A 17186-nucleotide genomic window follows, 5' to 3' on the forward strand; every position below is an offset into this window, starting at 1 on the left:
TTGTGTTAGATGTTTTTGTGCCAGCCATGGCAGTTCCCCAAAAAAGGTCATCAGATGGGAGCAAAGTGTCATCTTTGCTCCCACTGGTGGGTCAGGGGTCCCCGGCCCCTGCAGCCCCATTGGAGAGAGTTAATTGGTAAGGGAGGGGCTGAGGACCCCCATAAAAACCTCTGCTCAGGGGCTGCTCTCTCTTGTTGTCTGCTTGCTTGCTCTCTTGTGGGAATGATCCATGAGCTCAACCCAGGCATGGATGCCTCCATGCCAGGGAACTCTTTCTATTTACTTTATCGTTAAATAAAGCTTTGACTGATTGCATCCCTGCGTGCTGCCTTTTACTTGGAAGCACCTTAACGAACCATCGGTCTCGTGAGGCCATCTCACATGTTGAGACTCCAGAAAGAGTACAGAGAAGAGCAACAAAGATGATCAGGGGACTGGAGGCTAAAACTTATGGAGAATAATTGCAGGAGTTGGGGAGGTCTAGTTTAATGAAGAGAAGGACCAGGGGAGACATTGATAGCAGTCTTCCAGTATCTCAGGGGCTGCCCCAAAGAAGAGGGAGTCAAGCTATTCTCCAAAGCTTCTGAAGGCAGGACAAGAAGCAACGGATGGAAACTCGTCAAGGAGACAAGCAACCTAGAACTAAGGAGAAACTTCCTGACAGTGAGGACAATTAACCAGTGGAACAGCTTGCCACCAGAAGTGGTGAATGCTCCAACACTGGAGGTTTTTAAGAAGAGACTGGACAGCCACTTGTCTGAAATGGTATCGGCTCTTCAGCTTGAGCAGGGGGTTGGACTAGATGACCTCCAAGGTCCCTTCCGACTCTGTTAATCTGTGAACCTGCTCGTGTGACTGACAGCTTTTGGTTAAAAGCATTGCATGGACATTGAGACAGGCAGAGCACAATTTTTTTTTCCTTTTTGGATATTTAGGTATCATTTCTAGGCGGGGGAAGAGATTCAGAAGCTCACCAAGTGTGGGCAATCCTGTGTCATGCGTAACTTTGGGACACACACACAGACACACACACACCCCACAAAAAATGGATGTTTTAAGGTAGATGGAAGGTGACAGGTTTTAGCTCTCTCTCCTCAACTTCTGTTCTTTTCAGAGTTGAAGAAAAATGTGAAATATTTCTCTCTCCCCCCACCCCCGAAAAAATGATTGGAGTCTGATCTCGTTGCACGGCAACAGATTGTGGTAGATCTCCATTGCTTTCTTTCTCCCCCTCCCTCAAATTTCCGACCCCCCCCCCCCCGTCATCAAAGCCCAATGCTGACCTGCAGAACCTTAAGCATGGTGTCAGAACACATTCGGCATTTTGTTTTTTGTTTTTTAATAAAGGGATATTGCAGCAAAAGGGTTCAGCGTCAGCTGGCAACTGGTGTACTATTTATTGAAAAAGTAAAAGGAGGGAGGGAGGGAGGGAGGGAGGGAAGAAAAAAGAAAGAAAGAAAGAAAGAAAGAAAGAAAGAAAGAAAGAAAGAAAGAAAGAAAGAAAAGAAAGAAAGAAAGAAAGAAAGAAAGAAAGAAAGAAAGAAAGAAAGAAAGAAAGAAAGAAAGAAAGAAAGAAAGAAAGAAAGAAAGAAAAGAAAAAGAAATGGCAGGGAGGCAGAAAACAGATAGATAGATAGATAGATAGACAGACAGACAGACAGACAGACAGACAGACAGACAGACAGACAGATAGATAGATAGATAGATGATAGATAGATGTAGATGTAGATGTAGATGTAGATGTAAATATAGATGGATAGATAGATAGATAGATAGATGATAGATAGATAGATATGATGAGAGAGAGAGAGATAGGATGAATACATAATAGATGATAGAAATGATGAGAGATAGATAGATAGATAGATAGATAGATAGATAGATAGATAGATAGATAGAGATAGATAGATAGATAGATAGATGATAGATAGATAGATAGATAGATAGATAGATAGATAGATAGATAGATAGATAGATAGATAGATAGATGATAGATAGATGATAGATAGATATGATGAGAGAGAGAGATAGGATGAATACATAATAGATGATAGAAATGATGAGATAGATAGATAGATAGATAGATGATAGATAGATAGATAGATAGATAGATAGATAGATAGATAATCGATAGATGATAGATAGATATGATGAGAGAGAGAGAGATAGGATGAATACATAATAGATGATAGAAATGATGAGATAGATAGATAGATAGATAGATAGATAGATAGATAGATAGATAGATAGATAGATAGATAGATAGATAGATAGATGATAGATAGATATGATGAGAGAGAGAGAGATAGGATGAATACATAATAGATGATAGATAGATAGATAGATAGATAGATAGATAGATAGATAGATAGATAGATAGATTGATATAGATGTAGATGTAGATGTAGATGTAGATGTAGATGTAGATGTAGATGTAGATGTAGATATAGAAGAGAAAGGCAGGCAGGCAGAAAAGATGGATGGATGGATGGATAGATGAAAGAAGAAAGAAAGAACACGGAGCAAGGATTTCCTGGCACTGGGGCTCCTAAGTATCAGAAACAGATTTTAAAAAGAGTCTTCAGTAGCGTGTGTGTGTGTGTGTGTGTGTGTGTGTGTTTGTGTGTGTGTGTGTGTGTGTGTTTGTATGCAAAACAGGACATTTTGAGCTAAATCTCTGTCAGAGAGGAGGATTCGGGCGAGTTTGTTTTCAAGAGAGTAATTTACAGGAAAGGCATTCCCAGCGGAGAAATTGGGTTTGGTGGGAAAATAAATCCAACCGATGGGAAACTTTGCTTCCCGCTGCCTTGACTTCACTCCGGAGACCTGGAGAGATGTGGAGCAACCTGGCTACAGCCAGATAGTCATCTCAGACCGCCAGCCCCGGCTGGCCTTCTAAACCTCAAAGGATGATGGGAGTTGTAGTTCAAGAAACCTCTGGAAGGCCTCGGCTCCCCGATTGGGGGGGGGGGGGAGAGAATTTGGCTGACTTTCCGAATGTGACTTTTCACTGCCAGGCACGGATGCGGCTGTTCCCTTTGCTTGGAGAATTTTGAAACTTCGGAATTCAATTCCTCCGCAAACTGTTCTTGCTTTGAGAGCAGCCTTCACTCCCCAGCCTTGCAGCTGGGGGAAAAAGGGCCTTGAAGCACGGCTGGAAAGGCCGGATGGTTGCCAGGAAGGGAGGGGAAGGCGTTTGCTGGTGGCGACGCGACGACGCTTCGAGGTAGGACACCTTGAAAAACAGCTGCCCCACAGGCGTTAGGGCTAACCCAAAGTTCGGCTTGCTTTTAATCCCGTTTTCCCGGCTTGGAAGAGACCTTCAGAGCAAGAACACTGGAGGTTTTTAAGAAGAGACTGGACAGCCACTTGTCTGAAATGATATAGGGTTTCCAGCCTGAGCAGGGGGTTGGACTAGATGACCTCCAAGGTCCCTTCCAACATCATCATCATCATCACAATTAACCAGTGGAACAACCTGCCTCCAGAGGTGGTGAATGCTCCAACACTGGAGGTTTTTAAGAAGAGACTGGACAGCCATTTGCCTGAAATGGTATAGGGTTTCCTGCCTGAGCAGGGGGTTGGACTAGATGACCTCCAAGGTCCCTTCCAACTTTATATTATTACTATTGTTGTTGTTGTTGTTGTTGTTGTTGTTGTTGTTATTATTATTATTATTATTATTATTATTATTATTATTATTATTATTATTCCCATTCATTACAGATCCTCAGTTTTCCAATTTGAAAGGGGGGGGAAACAGCTGGATTGGGGAAAAAACAGCTGGATTTTCCACTTCTGTTTCAATTCCCCATTAGGAAAATAAAACAGGAAACAAGAATACCAATAGACCACTCTGGAATATTTGAATGCATCTAAGCAAACTCTAGATTAGAAGGGGGTGGGGGGGAAACCCCTACAGGTATTCCATGCAGAGCGACCGCAGTTGGTACGGAGAACTTGGTCCTTAAGTGAATCGGTTGCTAAATGGAACTGCAGCTGCGCCTATCACCCTGCTTGCCTTTGTTGTACAGGCTCGTGAATTGAGGAAAGGAAAATCAATCTTGAGCTGGCTCTGTTGCTTTGTGCACCAGCTGAAAGTGACTTCTCATGATTCTAGTCCCTAATGGGGAAGGCCCTTCTTAAAATGCATTATATGGTCGTCTTTTTTCCTTTCCCATTCCTTTGCTGTTTAGGAAAGATGAAAGCGGTCTCTAGCCTAAAATGAAGGGGGACTGGGGTGTGTGTGTGTCCTCTGAAGACACAAGAGAGTGAAGTGTATAATAAGACAGTGATGGAGCAGATGAGGTGCAGGCAAAAAAAAATGCTTTTGTGCAGGTTTTTTTTTTTGGTTCTCCCTGAATTTCCCGAAAGAGAATTAATTTCATTTCCCACAGTGAAAGAATGAAAGCCATCCCCCTCTCAAAAAAAAATCCCTAAAATAAAATAAAACTGAGAACTGAGTTCAGGTGAATAAAATCTAAAAGAGAAATAAAGCATTGATATTTAAATTGATGGGGGGAAATTCCTCTATAACCAGAAAAAGAGCCTATTTTAATCGAATAAAATGCATTCATGTGGACTACAAAGGTTCCCGGAAATCGTGTTTTGAATATACCTGCGAGGATCCAAATCTGGGGTTAGTTTTTGTTGTTTCTTTGGTTAGGGCACTGCCATAAAATAACTGCCTTTGTCTTCATCTTCTTCCTTTTTTTTTCAGATGAAACACCCAGAAGTGGGAAAATGTGCCGCTTGGGAAAGATGGGATTTGTCGTCCAGCTTGCCTAGAGATTACCACTGAGGACAAGGGTGAAGAGGAAAGCCGATACGTGCTGGAACGCTAGCACTACCCCTGGCCGAAGGGTGGTATTACAATTGTCCACTTCAGAGGAGTCATGTGACACTCCAGCCCTCAATCAAAGTCCCTGTAAAGTGCAAGGTTAGGGTGCCAATCCTTAAAAGAGACAGCCGTCTGAGCCAAGTTCGAATTAGAGATAGTCCTTGACTTATGACCATGATTGGGAACCAATTGTTAAGTGGGTCATCCTATGAGTGCAGTCTATTTTACCACCCTTATTGCCACTTTTTTGGGGTTGGACTTTTTACCCCAATCAATGAAGTGGCCACAACCTAAGATATGCAGATGATACCACTCTAATGGCAGAAAGTGAAGAACTAAAGAGCCTCTTGTTGCGGGTGAAGAAGGAGAGTGCAAAAGTGGGCTTGAAACTCAACATTAAGAAAACCAAGATCGTGGCATCCGTCCCTCTCAATTCCTGGCAAATAGATGGGGAACAAATGGAGGTAGTGACAGATTTTATTTTCCTGGGCTCCAAGATCACTGCAGATGGGGACTGTAGCCAAGAAATTAAAAGACGCTTGCTCCTCGGGAGGAAAGCCATGGCAAATCTAGATGGCACACTAAAAAGCAGAGACATCACCCTGTCAACAAAAGTGCGTATAGTCAAGGCTATAGTCTTCCCAGTTGCAATGTATGGCAATGAAAGTTGGACCATAAGAAAGGCTGAGCGCCAAAGAATGGAGGCCTTTGAACTCTGGTGCTGGAGAAGACTCCTGCGAGTCCCTTGGACTGTAAGGCGATCAAACCGGTCAGTCCTAGAGGAGATCAACCCTGACTGCTCTTTAGAAGGCCAGATCCTGAAGCTAAAACTCAAATACTTTGGCCACCTAATGAGAAGGAAGGACTCACTGGAGAAGAGCCTAATGCTGGGAAAGGTGGAGGGCAAGAGAAGAAGGGGACGACAGAGAAGGAGGTGGCTGGATGGAGTCCCTGAAGCAGGAGGCGTGAGCTTAAATGGACTCCAGAAGATGGCAGAGGACAGGAAGGCCTGGAGGAACGTTGTCCATGGGGTCGCAACTAACAACAACAACAACCATCACTGCCACCGGGATCCCCGACTGCAAAAGGACAGGTTCCAATTCGCAGAGGACAACTCCGGTGAGCCTTTGAAGGAGATGGTAGACGTTGGTTGATGGTAGAAGGTTCAAAGGAGGAAGGAAAGTATGCTCACCATTGCAACACCATCTCCTGCTGATGAGACTCATGTCAGGAGACCATCAGATAGATCTGAGAGGACTCGGACAGTTTTGCGTGCAGTGTTGGGAAAAAGAGCAGCCACCTTCCCTGTCCGGAGAAGACTAACCGGGACCTTCCATTTCTTGAAGCTTCCAACCTTCACTAGGTCTTGTCTGGCCAACATCCAAGATGGAGGGTGCTGAGATGATGCTGAGAATCCATCTCTGTTCCACCCGTTGTCAAAGGAAGCCACGGGAAAGAGGTCTTCTTTCCTCCCAGGTGAGCCAAAAACCTAGAGGACATCTCCTAGAGGTTGGTAGAGGTGGGATTTCATCTGTGGTTCTCCTAGAAAGGGAAGAGGTGTGGAAACCATGGAAACAGAGGGATGGAGGTCACCTTACGTGGCCTTCCTACCTACAAAAAAGTAAGAGCTTTGGAGCCACACCTGGCTGATCTTCTAGAGAAGAGAAATCTACAACATCTCCCATGCTCCCCTCCTCTCCCCTCCCCATTTAATTGGTTTGATGAAAAAAAACACCACGATCTTTGGCTCAAGGGTTCGAAGGTATGAATTTTCATCCTTGGCAACCCTACGGAAGACTTTGTGCAAGTCTTTAACCCAACTAATTTGACATCGTCTTGGGGAATCTGGTACCCTGGAAGACGGTTCCCATAGCTACCATCCTGGTTACGGAACCTGGACTGGTCGGCCACTTCCTTGATATGTCCCTTTCTGGAGGAAACGAAACCAGGTTTCCAGCAGAAGTGGGTCAGTTGCCTTGACTAGTTTCTGGCCTTTGAACGGTGGTGCAGAAGAAGGAGACCTGCCCTCAAGGCATGTCTTTCATCCCATCCATACTTGAAGTTGGTTGAGTTGGGCCAAGTCAACTTTTGGAGAGACTTCCAGATTCTCCTTTGACGGTGTGAACCCAGAAGCGGAAGGGCTGATGTGGGCTCTGGGATGAAATTCATTGCGTGAAGGCAAGCCCCCCCCACCCCTCACCTCCCCCCCCACTTAAGTGAGGGGGCCCGAAGGAGATGGGTTGGAGCTGAAGATACCCATCCTAACAGTTGACGTTCTCCAACTTTCCAGACTTCAGATCAAAAGAGGCGCCAGATTGCAGCGGTGGGCTTCTCGCTCTTTAAACTTAGAAGAAGGAGAGGGAAAAAAGAAAGAAATTCAGACTCTTGCAGACCCCTGCCTCCTCTGGCAGGGGGGGAGGAGTTTGGCCCCTTTGAAGTACCCCAGATCTTTCGGTGGGGGGGGGGCTCCACGAAGGAAGCCTCAGCCAATCTCAATGTATACACGGTTGTACTTCGACAATAAAGCTTCATTCCTTTCTTTAGAAGGTCGCACCCACCCACCCACCTTTTCCCACCTCCTCAATTCCGGAAGGGAGAGGAAATTGAGGAGCATCCCAGCAGCCCTAGCTCCCACCACCACCACCTGAGACCCCCCCCTCCCCTTTCCATCCTTTTAACCGATTCTCCCAAATGGTAGTCATAACAATATAAGGTCTAGATAGGTGGCTGTTGTTGTTGTATTTTCTCTCTCTCTCTCTCTCTCTCTTGCAGGTAGAAAGAGTTGTGGCTTGGGGGGGCCTGATCCTGTAGGTTGCGTGGTTTGAAAGATGGGTTGCGCGGTTTTTGCGCGTGCCAGGAATTCCCTTGTGTTGTGTGCAGTGCGTTGAGCCCCCTCCCCGCGCGCAACATAAGCAAGTAGGATGTGTTGTCTGAGGCTTGATTTCAATGCAAGGGGGAGTTTGTTGTGTCTTGCGGAGAGGGTGGGTTGTTGTTGTTGTTGTTGTCCTTTGCGACTGCAGTTCCCATCCTCCTGCTCCACCCGAGGGAGCAAGCAGGGGCTGATGGGAAAGGGAGTGGAGCGGAGAGGGCAGAAGCTCAGCCCCTTTTAAGGATCTTGAGTTCCAATCCAAATTTCTGGGAAATGGGGAGGGGTGGGTGGGTTTGAAATGATTCTTGCTGGGACCGCCACAGCTGGTGTGTGTGTGTGTGTGTGTGTGTTGGGGGGGGGGCGAGAGCTGCAGTGCTTTTCAAGAATAAAGTCTGGGCTATGCTGGCTGGGGAACATGGGGCCGAGGGTGGGTGCTGCCCTTCCACCACGCTTTTCTCAGCCTTAAAAGCCGGGCGAGTCTCTAGTATATATATATACTATATATATATATATATATTTGCCAGGGGGGGGGGGGAACGGAATCACCGTGCGCCACCCACCCACCCAGCCTGGTTTTTCTTAGAGAGGCATCGCATTTTGGAAACGGGGGGGGGGTGCCACGTTCGGAAACCTGTAGCCCCCAAAGGCAAAAGGCGGCGTTTCTTTTTTAAAAAAAAAAAACTACATTTTTTTTCCAAAAAAAATCCTCCTTCTGCCTCTTTTCTCCCAAAGCCGTTTTTTTTTGGGGGGGGGGGTGGGAAAGGTTAGGGAGGTCCTAGGAATTGTCCGAGCCAGGAAGGGCCACCGCGGACCCCCATCGGGCTCCTTTCGTTTCCTCTCCCTCCCCCTCCCCAAGGTTGACACGGAGGGGTCGGAGGAGACGTGGGGGGGGTGGGGGGCGAGCGTCCAGAAAGGCTGACGACCCCCACCCCCCCCTCTCGGCTCTTCTGCCCACGGGAAGGGGGTGCGGAGAGCTGAGCGCATCTCGCCCCCCCACACACACACACAGACCGCCCTTGCCCGGAATTTTGCGCTGCGCTGGATGGGCGCAAGCGGGGATGGGGGATGGGGGATGGGGGGGTCGCCGGGGGTCGGTCGGACGGGAGGGGCAGGAAAAGGAGCCCCCCCCCGGAGCGGGCCGAGACTTCGGGAAAGCGCCCGCGGGCATCCCCCCCTTTCCTCTTCGAGTCTTGCCCGACCGGGGGAGGGGGGAGACTGCGGGGAGTAGCCCCCCCCCTCCTCATTGAACCCAGCCCTTCGGGGTCCCGCCGTCCCAGGGCTTCCGTGGGAGGGGGGGGGAAGGAACCTGTCACAGGTGGGCTTTAATCAGCCAGACGCCCCGCGACCTCCCCCCCCCTCCCCAAGGCTCTCCGGCCACCCACCCACCCCCCCCCCTCGGAGGCGTCCGGTCTCAGATCCCATCCTCCTCAGCTGACCTTCGAGCTGCGGACGATGGGGGGGGGAGACTTCTCCCGAGATCTGCGAGAGAGGGGGGGGGAGCAGGGCGCTGGGGGGGAGGGGGGGAGGCGCCCCTCCACTTTGCTAAGCGGACAACGGGGGAGACCCCCCCCCCGGGTCTCCAGGCGAAGGTCGCAGGGCGGCCCCGCGGAGGAAGGCGCAAACGGGGGTGGGTGGGTTCCGGGGGTGGGTGGGTGTGTGTGTGGGGGGGTGTCCCGCCTAGCCTGCCCCCCCCCTCCTCCTCCACCCTCTTCCTCGCTGCCTTTCGGCTCATGAATAAAAAGAGGTTTGGAAAGAGGCGGGTGGGGGGGGGAGAGGGAGGGAGGGAGAGAAAAGAGAGGCAGAGCCGCTTCACGCCCAGCCTGGCCGAAAGTTGCCTTGCTGGAGCAGCCCCCGTTCAAGCCTCTTCTGCCCCCCCCTCCCACCCCACCCGCCTCCCGACCCCCCCCCCAAAGTAGCACAAAATCAAAAGTCGGGCAGAGAGAGAGAGAAAGAGACCGGCGGCGGCGGCGTGTGAGCCCCCTTCTCTGTGCCCGGCTGCCCGCCCGGTGCCAGCTGCTGCATTGGGGGGGCCTTCTCTCTCTAAACCCCCCCCAATTAAGGAAAGCCCCCTCCCCCGTCCGCCCGTGCTGGCGCTGCCGCCCCCGGAGAGGCTCGGGGAGGGTCGCTGCGCCCTCCCGCTCCGCCTCGCCGCCTCCAGGGGGGTTAAGACTCCGGCGCTGCCTCCTCTTCTTCTTCCTCTTCTTCCTCTTCCTCTTCCTCTTCGCTGCCGCCGCCGCGGACTGGAGCATGGCCGCCCTGCCCGGGACCGTCCCGAGGATGATGCGCCCGGCGCCCGGGCAGAATTACCCCCGCACCGGATTCCCTTTGGAAGGTAACCCCGGGAAGCCCCCAAAGCCTCCGAGAGAACGGAAGGGTCGCCGCTGCCTTTCCCCCCCCCCCAAATATTTTTATTTAATTTTAATTTTAATTATTTTAATTTTAATTTTAATTTTAATTTTAATTTTAATTATTTTAATTTTAATTTTAATTTTAATTTTAATTTTAATTTTAATTTTAATTAATTTTAATTTTAATTTTAATTTTAATTTTAATTTTAATTTTAATTTTAATTTTTTTTTGCCTCCCCGGCCGGCCTTTCTCCCCGAAAAAGAAAAAAAAAAAGCCGCTTTTTCCTTCTTCCCCTTGGGCGAAGGAGAGACGCCGCGCTATTCTTCCCACCTTCCCCTCCTTTCCTGGGATTGGGGAGGGGGGGGCGGGAAAGGAAAAAAAAAAGTCGGACTTGCAACCTAACCAACACCCCCAAACGAACCCACCCACCCCCCCTCCCAAAAAATAAAAAAAAAAGTTTAGCGCGCGTCCTTCGGAATTGCCAGCGGACGCCGGAGAAGATGGGAGAAAGAAGCGGCGGCGGCGGGGAAAAAACGGGGGTCGCTGCTTCTGGGGGGGGGAGAAGAGTCGGCGGGGCTCTTTTCGGGCAGCCTGGCCGGGGAGGGGTGGGGGGAATGGGGGGACAGCTTTGGACTTTGGACCCCCCTCCCAGAACCCCGTAAAAGACGCGCGGAGCCAGTCCGTAAATCCTGGGAGGTTGAGAACGAAGTCTCGTTTCTGCTGGGGGGTTTTTTCCTTTTTTGGGGTGGGGGGGTGGAGGGTCAACGGGCAGAAGGCTTGGCTTGCTGCCCATCTGCCCTGAACCCCAACCGGGCGGCTCTTTTCGTTGACCGCGTTTATTCAGAATCCTTGGCATTTCTTTTAGATTTCTTTTTTTTCCTTCACCTGGCGATTTAGTCGAGAAAAGGGGGCAGAAAAGCCGCGGGGGCTAGGGGGCTTTACTAAAAACTCTGCCGTTTTTTCTCCCTCAATTTGGTGGGGGTCTTTTTCTCCCCACCCCCCCACCCCGGTCTCCCCTTTCCGCCCTGGAAAAAAAAGGAGGGGACATTCATTCATCTGAAAGCGACTTTCCCCTTCCTTCTCTCTCTCTCTCCCTCCCCACTCCGGCACCTTCCCGGCCGCTTTTCTTGGCCGCTCCTCCGGCTGCGGAATTAAAACAAACTCGGGGGGCTGGGGGTGGGGGGGGGCTGGTCCCTTTTCTGCATTTATTAAAGCAAATTGGGTGCCTGCGAAGCGTGCTCAAGTGGAGCCGGGGGGAAAGCGGCGGAAGGTGGGGGAGCCCACGCCGGCTGCGAAAACACACACACACACACACACACACACACGCGGCGGGGATTTGGCCTGGAGTGGGCTCCTTCTTCTGGAGCGAATGGAAACGAAACGAGTCCGGGGGGGGGGGGGGGGGAGAAAAAGAAAAGGTGGTGGTGGGGGGGGGGGGGATCAAAGGATTACCAAAATATTTGTACACCGTGATGGAGAATAATGACTGCCCGCCGCCAGCAGCGCCTGATGCTCCACTCAAGGCTTAGCCGTGGCTAATGAGGTCTCACTCCGAGTGACTTCGAATTAGCGGCGCGTGATTCTTGATTAAACAGCCAGGCGAGGTCTGGAACCGACTTAGCGTGCAGGGAAGTCGGGGGTGTGTGTGTGTGTGCAGAGGGACAGACAAACCCACACACGCACTTAACACAAATCGACACTTTTTATTATTATTATTATTATTATTATTATTATTATTATTATTATTATTATTATTATTATTATTATTATTATTATTATTATTATTATTATTATTATTATTATTATTACGCGGCTGGATCTGGACCAGCCGGCCAGAGAAAATGGCAAAGGATTTTGCGCGAAGCCCGTGGCGCAGAAACCTCCCGATTAACCGGCCAGACTTGATATCTCAAAGGGGTGAGAGAAATTGACGTGTTCTCCTGGGTGGGTGGGTGGGTGGGGGGAAAAACGGGGAGGGGGGGCGAATTAAACTCCGAAAGAGGGGATAGGGTCCCTCCTTTGGAAAGACAGAAAGTTGCGGGGCGGGGGGGTGGTGGACGGAGATGCCCGGCGGGTTTCAAATGCGTTTGAACCGCGCGCCGACGGCGTGGCGATCCGCTTTTCATTTCATTTTATTAATTTTATTTTATTTTATTTTATTTTATTGAAAGGAAAGGTAAAGAAAGGGGAGGCCGTGAGGGGGCGGGGGGAGGAAAAATCTTGTTTTTTTTTTAAGGCGAAGGGAATCTCGTTTTAAATCGGAACCGGCTTTGCCAAGCGGCTTTGACAAAAGAAAATTAGACGCCTCTCCTCCTTTTCATGGGTGCCCAAAGTAGGGGAAAAAAAATAAGGGGAGGGAAGGGGTGTTTTTTTTTTCGGGTGCTACGTGGGAAGAAGATTCTTTCGAATTTTTAGGGGGAGGGAGAAAAAAAAAAGCGCGTCCGGAGACTTGAGGGGAAAGCTTTGTCGTCTTTTTGTGTTTAAGGATGTCAAACTTCTCCGCTGAAAGCAAACCAGGTGTCAATAAAACACCAACCAGATGTAAACGCTGGGTGCACAGCTGGAAAAAAAAACCCCTGAGGAAAACCTTTGTAAACCTTTATATTTAGGTTAAAAGTGGAGAGAGAGAGAGAGAGAGAGAGAGAGAGAGAGAGAGAGAGAGAGAAGAGAGAGAGAGAGAGAGAGAGAGAGAGAGAGAGAGAGAGAGATCCAATCTGGGTGTGGGTCGCCGGGACAGAGAGTTGGCAGCACGCTTTGGGGATCCTCAAGGATGGCACTAAACCATCATACGCTCGACCGGTTGGTTGAATTTGTCTCACACCCAGGACTGACACCAAAGTGACTAGGGTAGTGGAGGGCACTAACGAAAAGGCACTTTTACACACACACACCTCAGTTAAACTAGGTAGTGTAAGTATACACCCTGGTTTACGTAAGAGTAAGCATCTTGGGCACGACCGCATTCAGCATCCTAGTGAGGCGATATGATGGCACAGTCAACCAGATGTTTAGACTGGATTCAGTATTTTGGTCCACCTATTGAGTCCTTCCCAAGGATTTGGATTATTATTATTATTATTATTATTATTATTATTATTATTATTATTATTATTTATTTATTATTATTATTATTAATTATCATTATTATTATTATATCACAATAATGCTGAAAAGCTAGTTGTGGCAGAAAGTTTTCGCAATTTCCTTCTTTAGTTGTTAAGTGGGCATTTTAATTTTCTCAAAGAGAAGGTAACTTCCGTTTCTTTGTAGGTTGGGAAATAAACAAAACAGGTGTGTGGTTTTTTGGTTTTTTTTTGGTTTGGTTTTTGAAAGGGAGATCTATTTGCCACGTTTACCTTTCCGCTCGGTTTAATTCTGCCGCCATCCGTGAGTCCTGGGAATCTGCGTTTGGGCTGTGCAAAATTTAGCATCGTCCCTGAGTCCTGGGAATCTGCGTTTGGGCTGTGCAAAAATTGAGCATCATCCGTGAGTCCTGGGAATCTGTGTTTGGGCTTTGCAAAATTTAGCATCGTCCCTGAGTCCTGGGAATCTGTATTTGGGCTGTGCAAAAATTGAGCATCATCTGTGAGTCCTGGGAATCTGTTTGGGCTGTGCAAAAATTGAGCATCATCCCTGAGTCCTGGGAATCTGTATTTGGGCTTTGCAAAATTTAGCATCATCTCTGAGTCCTGGGAATCTGTATTTGGGCTGTGCAAAAATTGAGCATCGTCCCTGAGTCCTGGGAATCTGTATTTGGGCTGTGCAAAAATTGAGCATCGTCCGTGAGTCCTGGGAATCTGTTTGGGCTTTGCAAAAATTGAGCATCGTCCGTGAGTCCTGGGAATCTGCGTTTGGGCTGTGCAAAAATTGAGCATCATCCGTGAGTCCTGGGAATCTGCGTTTGGGCTGTGCAAAAATTGAGCATCGTCCCTGAGTCCTGGGAATCTGTATTTGGGCTGTGCAAAAATTGAGCATCGTCCGTGAGTCCTGGGAATCTGTTTGGGCTTTGCAAAAATTGAGCATCATCTGTGAGTTCTGGGAATCTGTTTGGGCTTTGCAAAATTGAGCAAACCGCAAATCAAGCGGGGTGTGTGGGGGGGGGGGGAATGTCTTGTTGGCTGCTCGGTGGTGGGTTTGTCCCATTGTGTGGATTCAAGGACTCAGCATCTCTCTCTCTCTCTCTCTCTCTCCCTCTGTGCCTGGACTACCTGCATGGTGGATTGGGCCCAGATGGCTAGTTCCGCCTTTGTAATGAGTGGGTCCCTCGGACGCAGGCTGCCTGCGGGGCTGACTTTTTATAAGGGATTTCTCCTCCTAAAAAAGGCTTTGGACAGACACCTACGGGGGTGGGGGGGCGGGGAAGAACACACACACACCCCCGTATTTCCAGAGATCAGCCTTCACACCCAAAGCGCCAACTCTTAAAAGCAGGAATGTAGAAGCGGAAAAGCATACACACACAAGAGAGTTGAGGCACAGGGGGTTTTTTCCCCTTTTCCCCATCTTTGGTAGGAAGAGGAGACCCCCCCCCATGGACTGAGGCAAGGAGGCATCCCCCACCCAAGCCATTAATTAGGGGGCTTTGAATGGCTGCAACTGCGCAGCCCCCAATTGTCTCTAATCCCCTTTCCTGTAAATAGAGCAGAATTCTGCTTGGTTTTCCCCCCCTCTTTTTTCTAAGTTACGGCACCGAGAGAGGAAGGGAGAAGGGGTGGTGGGGGGGGGTTGTCTGCATCCTCCTGGTAAAACCAGGGCTGGCTGCTGGGGGCTTCGGAGGCGCCCGGATTCCCTTCTGCCCTCCCCGAAAGATAATGCCAAGTACGGCTAGGAAGAAATGCGGGTGCGGGCAGAGACCAGGTGGGTGGGAAACGCACTGGTAGAAATTGGGTTGTCTTCTTGTTTGGCGAACCTTGGCGTTCCCGACATTTATTTAAGCCGCCCTCCTCACCTCTCCTAAAGATTGGTGAGGGCGCGGCCCCTGTTTCTTTTCTGGACAACCCCCTCCAGGAGAACGGAGAAGGTGGGAGAGGAGACACCCCCCCTTCAGCTTTCCACCGGGGAAGAGCTGACCACCCCCACCCCCCCTAAAAATGGGCAGGGGGAAGCAAATGTTGGATGATCTCCAGGAAAAAGGAGAGGGGGTTTCGCTTTGATCTCCTTCACCGGCTCCTTCTTCGCAACAGGGACCTTCCAAGACGGATCAGCCAAGAGGCCGTTATGGTCCTCCGAAGGAGGGAGGGGTCTCCAGGGTCCTGACCGCACCCCTCCCCAATTCTCAGCCACAGCCCTCTCCTTCCCACTTCCTGTAATTCTCAACGGGATGGATGGTCGACGCTGTAGGTCTATGGCTAAGAAGGGACAACCCTTGTAGACCGGGCTGGCAGACCTTGACCCCTCTTCCTCCTGTGTCTTCCCTTTCTCTCCCCCTCTCTTGCAGTCTCGACCCCCCTGGGCCAAGGCCGAGTCAACCAGCTCGGAGGCGTCTTCATCAATGGGCGTCCCCTGCCGAATCACATCCGTCACAAGATTGTGGAGATGGCGCACCACGGCATCAGGCCCTGCGTGATCTCTCGCCAGCTCCGGGTCTCCCATGGCTGCGTCTCCAAGATCCTCTGCCGGTACCAAGAAACGGGATCCATCCGGCCGGGAGCCATCGGTGGCAGCAAGCCCAGGGTGAGTGAGGGAGGGACTCAGAAGCCCACCCGGTGAGGAGATGCCAATTGATTGGGCAGGGGAAGTAGAGGCAGGTCAAGAAGCGGTTGATGGCCCCTGGAGTTAGATGGGCTTAGAGGACGGAACCGCTTCATCTAAGCCTTGCTACCTTGCTACCTTGAGCTGCTTCCCTCAGATTTACTCTTGAGTAGACCCCCCCCAAAAATACCACCACCACCCCGATCTGGTCTCTCCCTTGAAGAGGAGAAACACGTTGGCCTTCTACCCTTTCTTAAGAAATAGAAGGAAGGGTGATTCATCCGACCTTCTTGAGAAGTTGGCCTTCTAGGTTGAACATGACATGGACTTCCCCAGATCAGACCAGCTTTGCACTCCAGTGGTAGTTTGTAGGACTTGAATTTAAAAGTGCATTTTTGTTCCTTCCTCCCTCCCCCTTCCTTCCTTCCTTCCTTCCTTCCTTCCTTCCTTCCTCCTCCCTCCCTCCTTCCTTCCTCCTTCTTCCTTCCTTCCTCCTCCCTTCCTTCCTTTCTTCCTTCCTACCTTCCTTCCTTCCTTCCTCCCTTCCTTCCTTCCTCCCTCCCTCCCTCCCTCCTCCTCCTTCCTTCCTTCCTTCCTTCTTCCTTCTTTCCTTCCTTCCTTCTTTCTTTCCTTCCTTCCTTCCTTCCTTCCTCCCTCCCTCCCTCCCTTCCTTCCTCCTTCTTCTTTCCTTCCTTCCTTCCTTCCTTACTCCCTCCCTCCCTTCCTTCCTTACTCCCTCCCTCCCTTCCTTCCTTCCTTCCTCCCTTCCTTCCTTCCTTCCTTCCTTCCTCCCTTCCTTCCTTCCTTCCTTCCTTCCTTCCTTCCTCCCCTCCCCTCCTCCTTCCTTCCTTCCTTCCTTCCTTCCTTCCTTCTTCCTTCCTTCCGGAACCCCTCTTGACCCCAAAAGCAGGTTGCCACTCCAGACGTGGAGAAAAAGATCGAAGAATATAAACGGGAGAATCCTGGCATGTTTAGCTGGGAGATCCGAGACCGGCTACTCAAAGATGGCCACTGTGATAGGACCACTGTCCCTTCAGGTGAGAAGGAAGCCAGACCACAGAGTTAGGCTTTTAAATTCTGTATTTCCTGACCCGGCTCCACAATAGAATAGCAAGCATCTTTCAGCTTAAGGAGGCGACCTGTAACTGGACTTCACTCCATTAGCCCAACTTTAGGCCAAGTCTAAACAAGCCACAGGGGGACGCGGTGGCTCAGTGGCTTAGGACGCTGAGCTTGTCGATCAGAAAGCCGGCAGTTTGGCGGGTCGAATCCCGAGTGCCGCGTAACAGAGTGAGCGCCTGGTACGCGTCCCAGCTTCTGCCAACCTAGCAGTTCGAAAGCACGTAAAAAAAATGCAAGTAGAAAAATAGGGACCGCTACGGTGGGAAGGGAACAGCGTTCCGTGCGCCTTTGGCGTCCAGTCATGCCGGCCACGTG

The 17186-nt window shown here is 49.9% G+C and overlaps 1 protein-coding gene across 1 annotated transcript; it reads left to right on the forward strand.

The window, feature by feature from the left end:
- Nucleotides 1-9934: 9934 nt before the first annotated feature.
- On the forward strand, nucleotides 9935-16786 carry LOC308679361 (paired box protein Pax-7-like; the record flags this gene model as incomplete). Its single annotated transcript, XM_081346969.1, has 3 exons — nucleotides 9935-10041; nucleotides 15496-15731; nucleotides 16657-16786. Coding segments are annotated over exons 1-3 (451 nt in total), but the record flags the coding sequence as incomplete, so codon positions are not given.
- Between the last annotated feature and the right edge of the window lie 400 nt (nucleotides 16787-17186).

This window comes from Vipera berus (assembly GCF_964194415.1).
Source record: "Vipera berus genome assembly, contig: HAP1_SCAFFOLD_294, whole genome shotgun sequence".
In the NCBI taxonomy this organism is placed as follows: Eukaryota; Metazoa; Chordata; class Lepidosauria; order Squamata; family Viperidae; genus Vipera; species Vipera berus.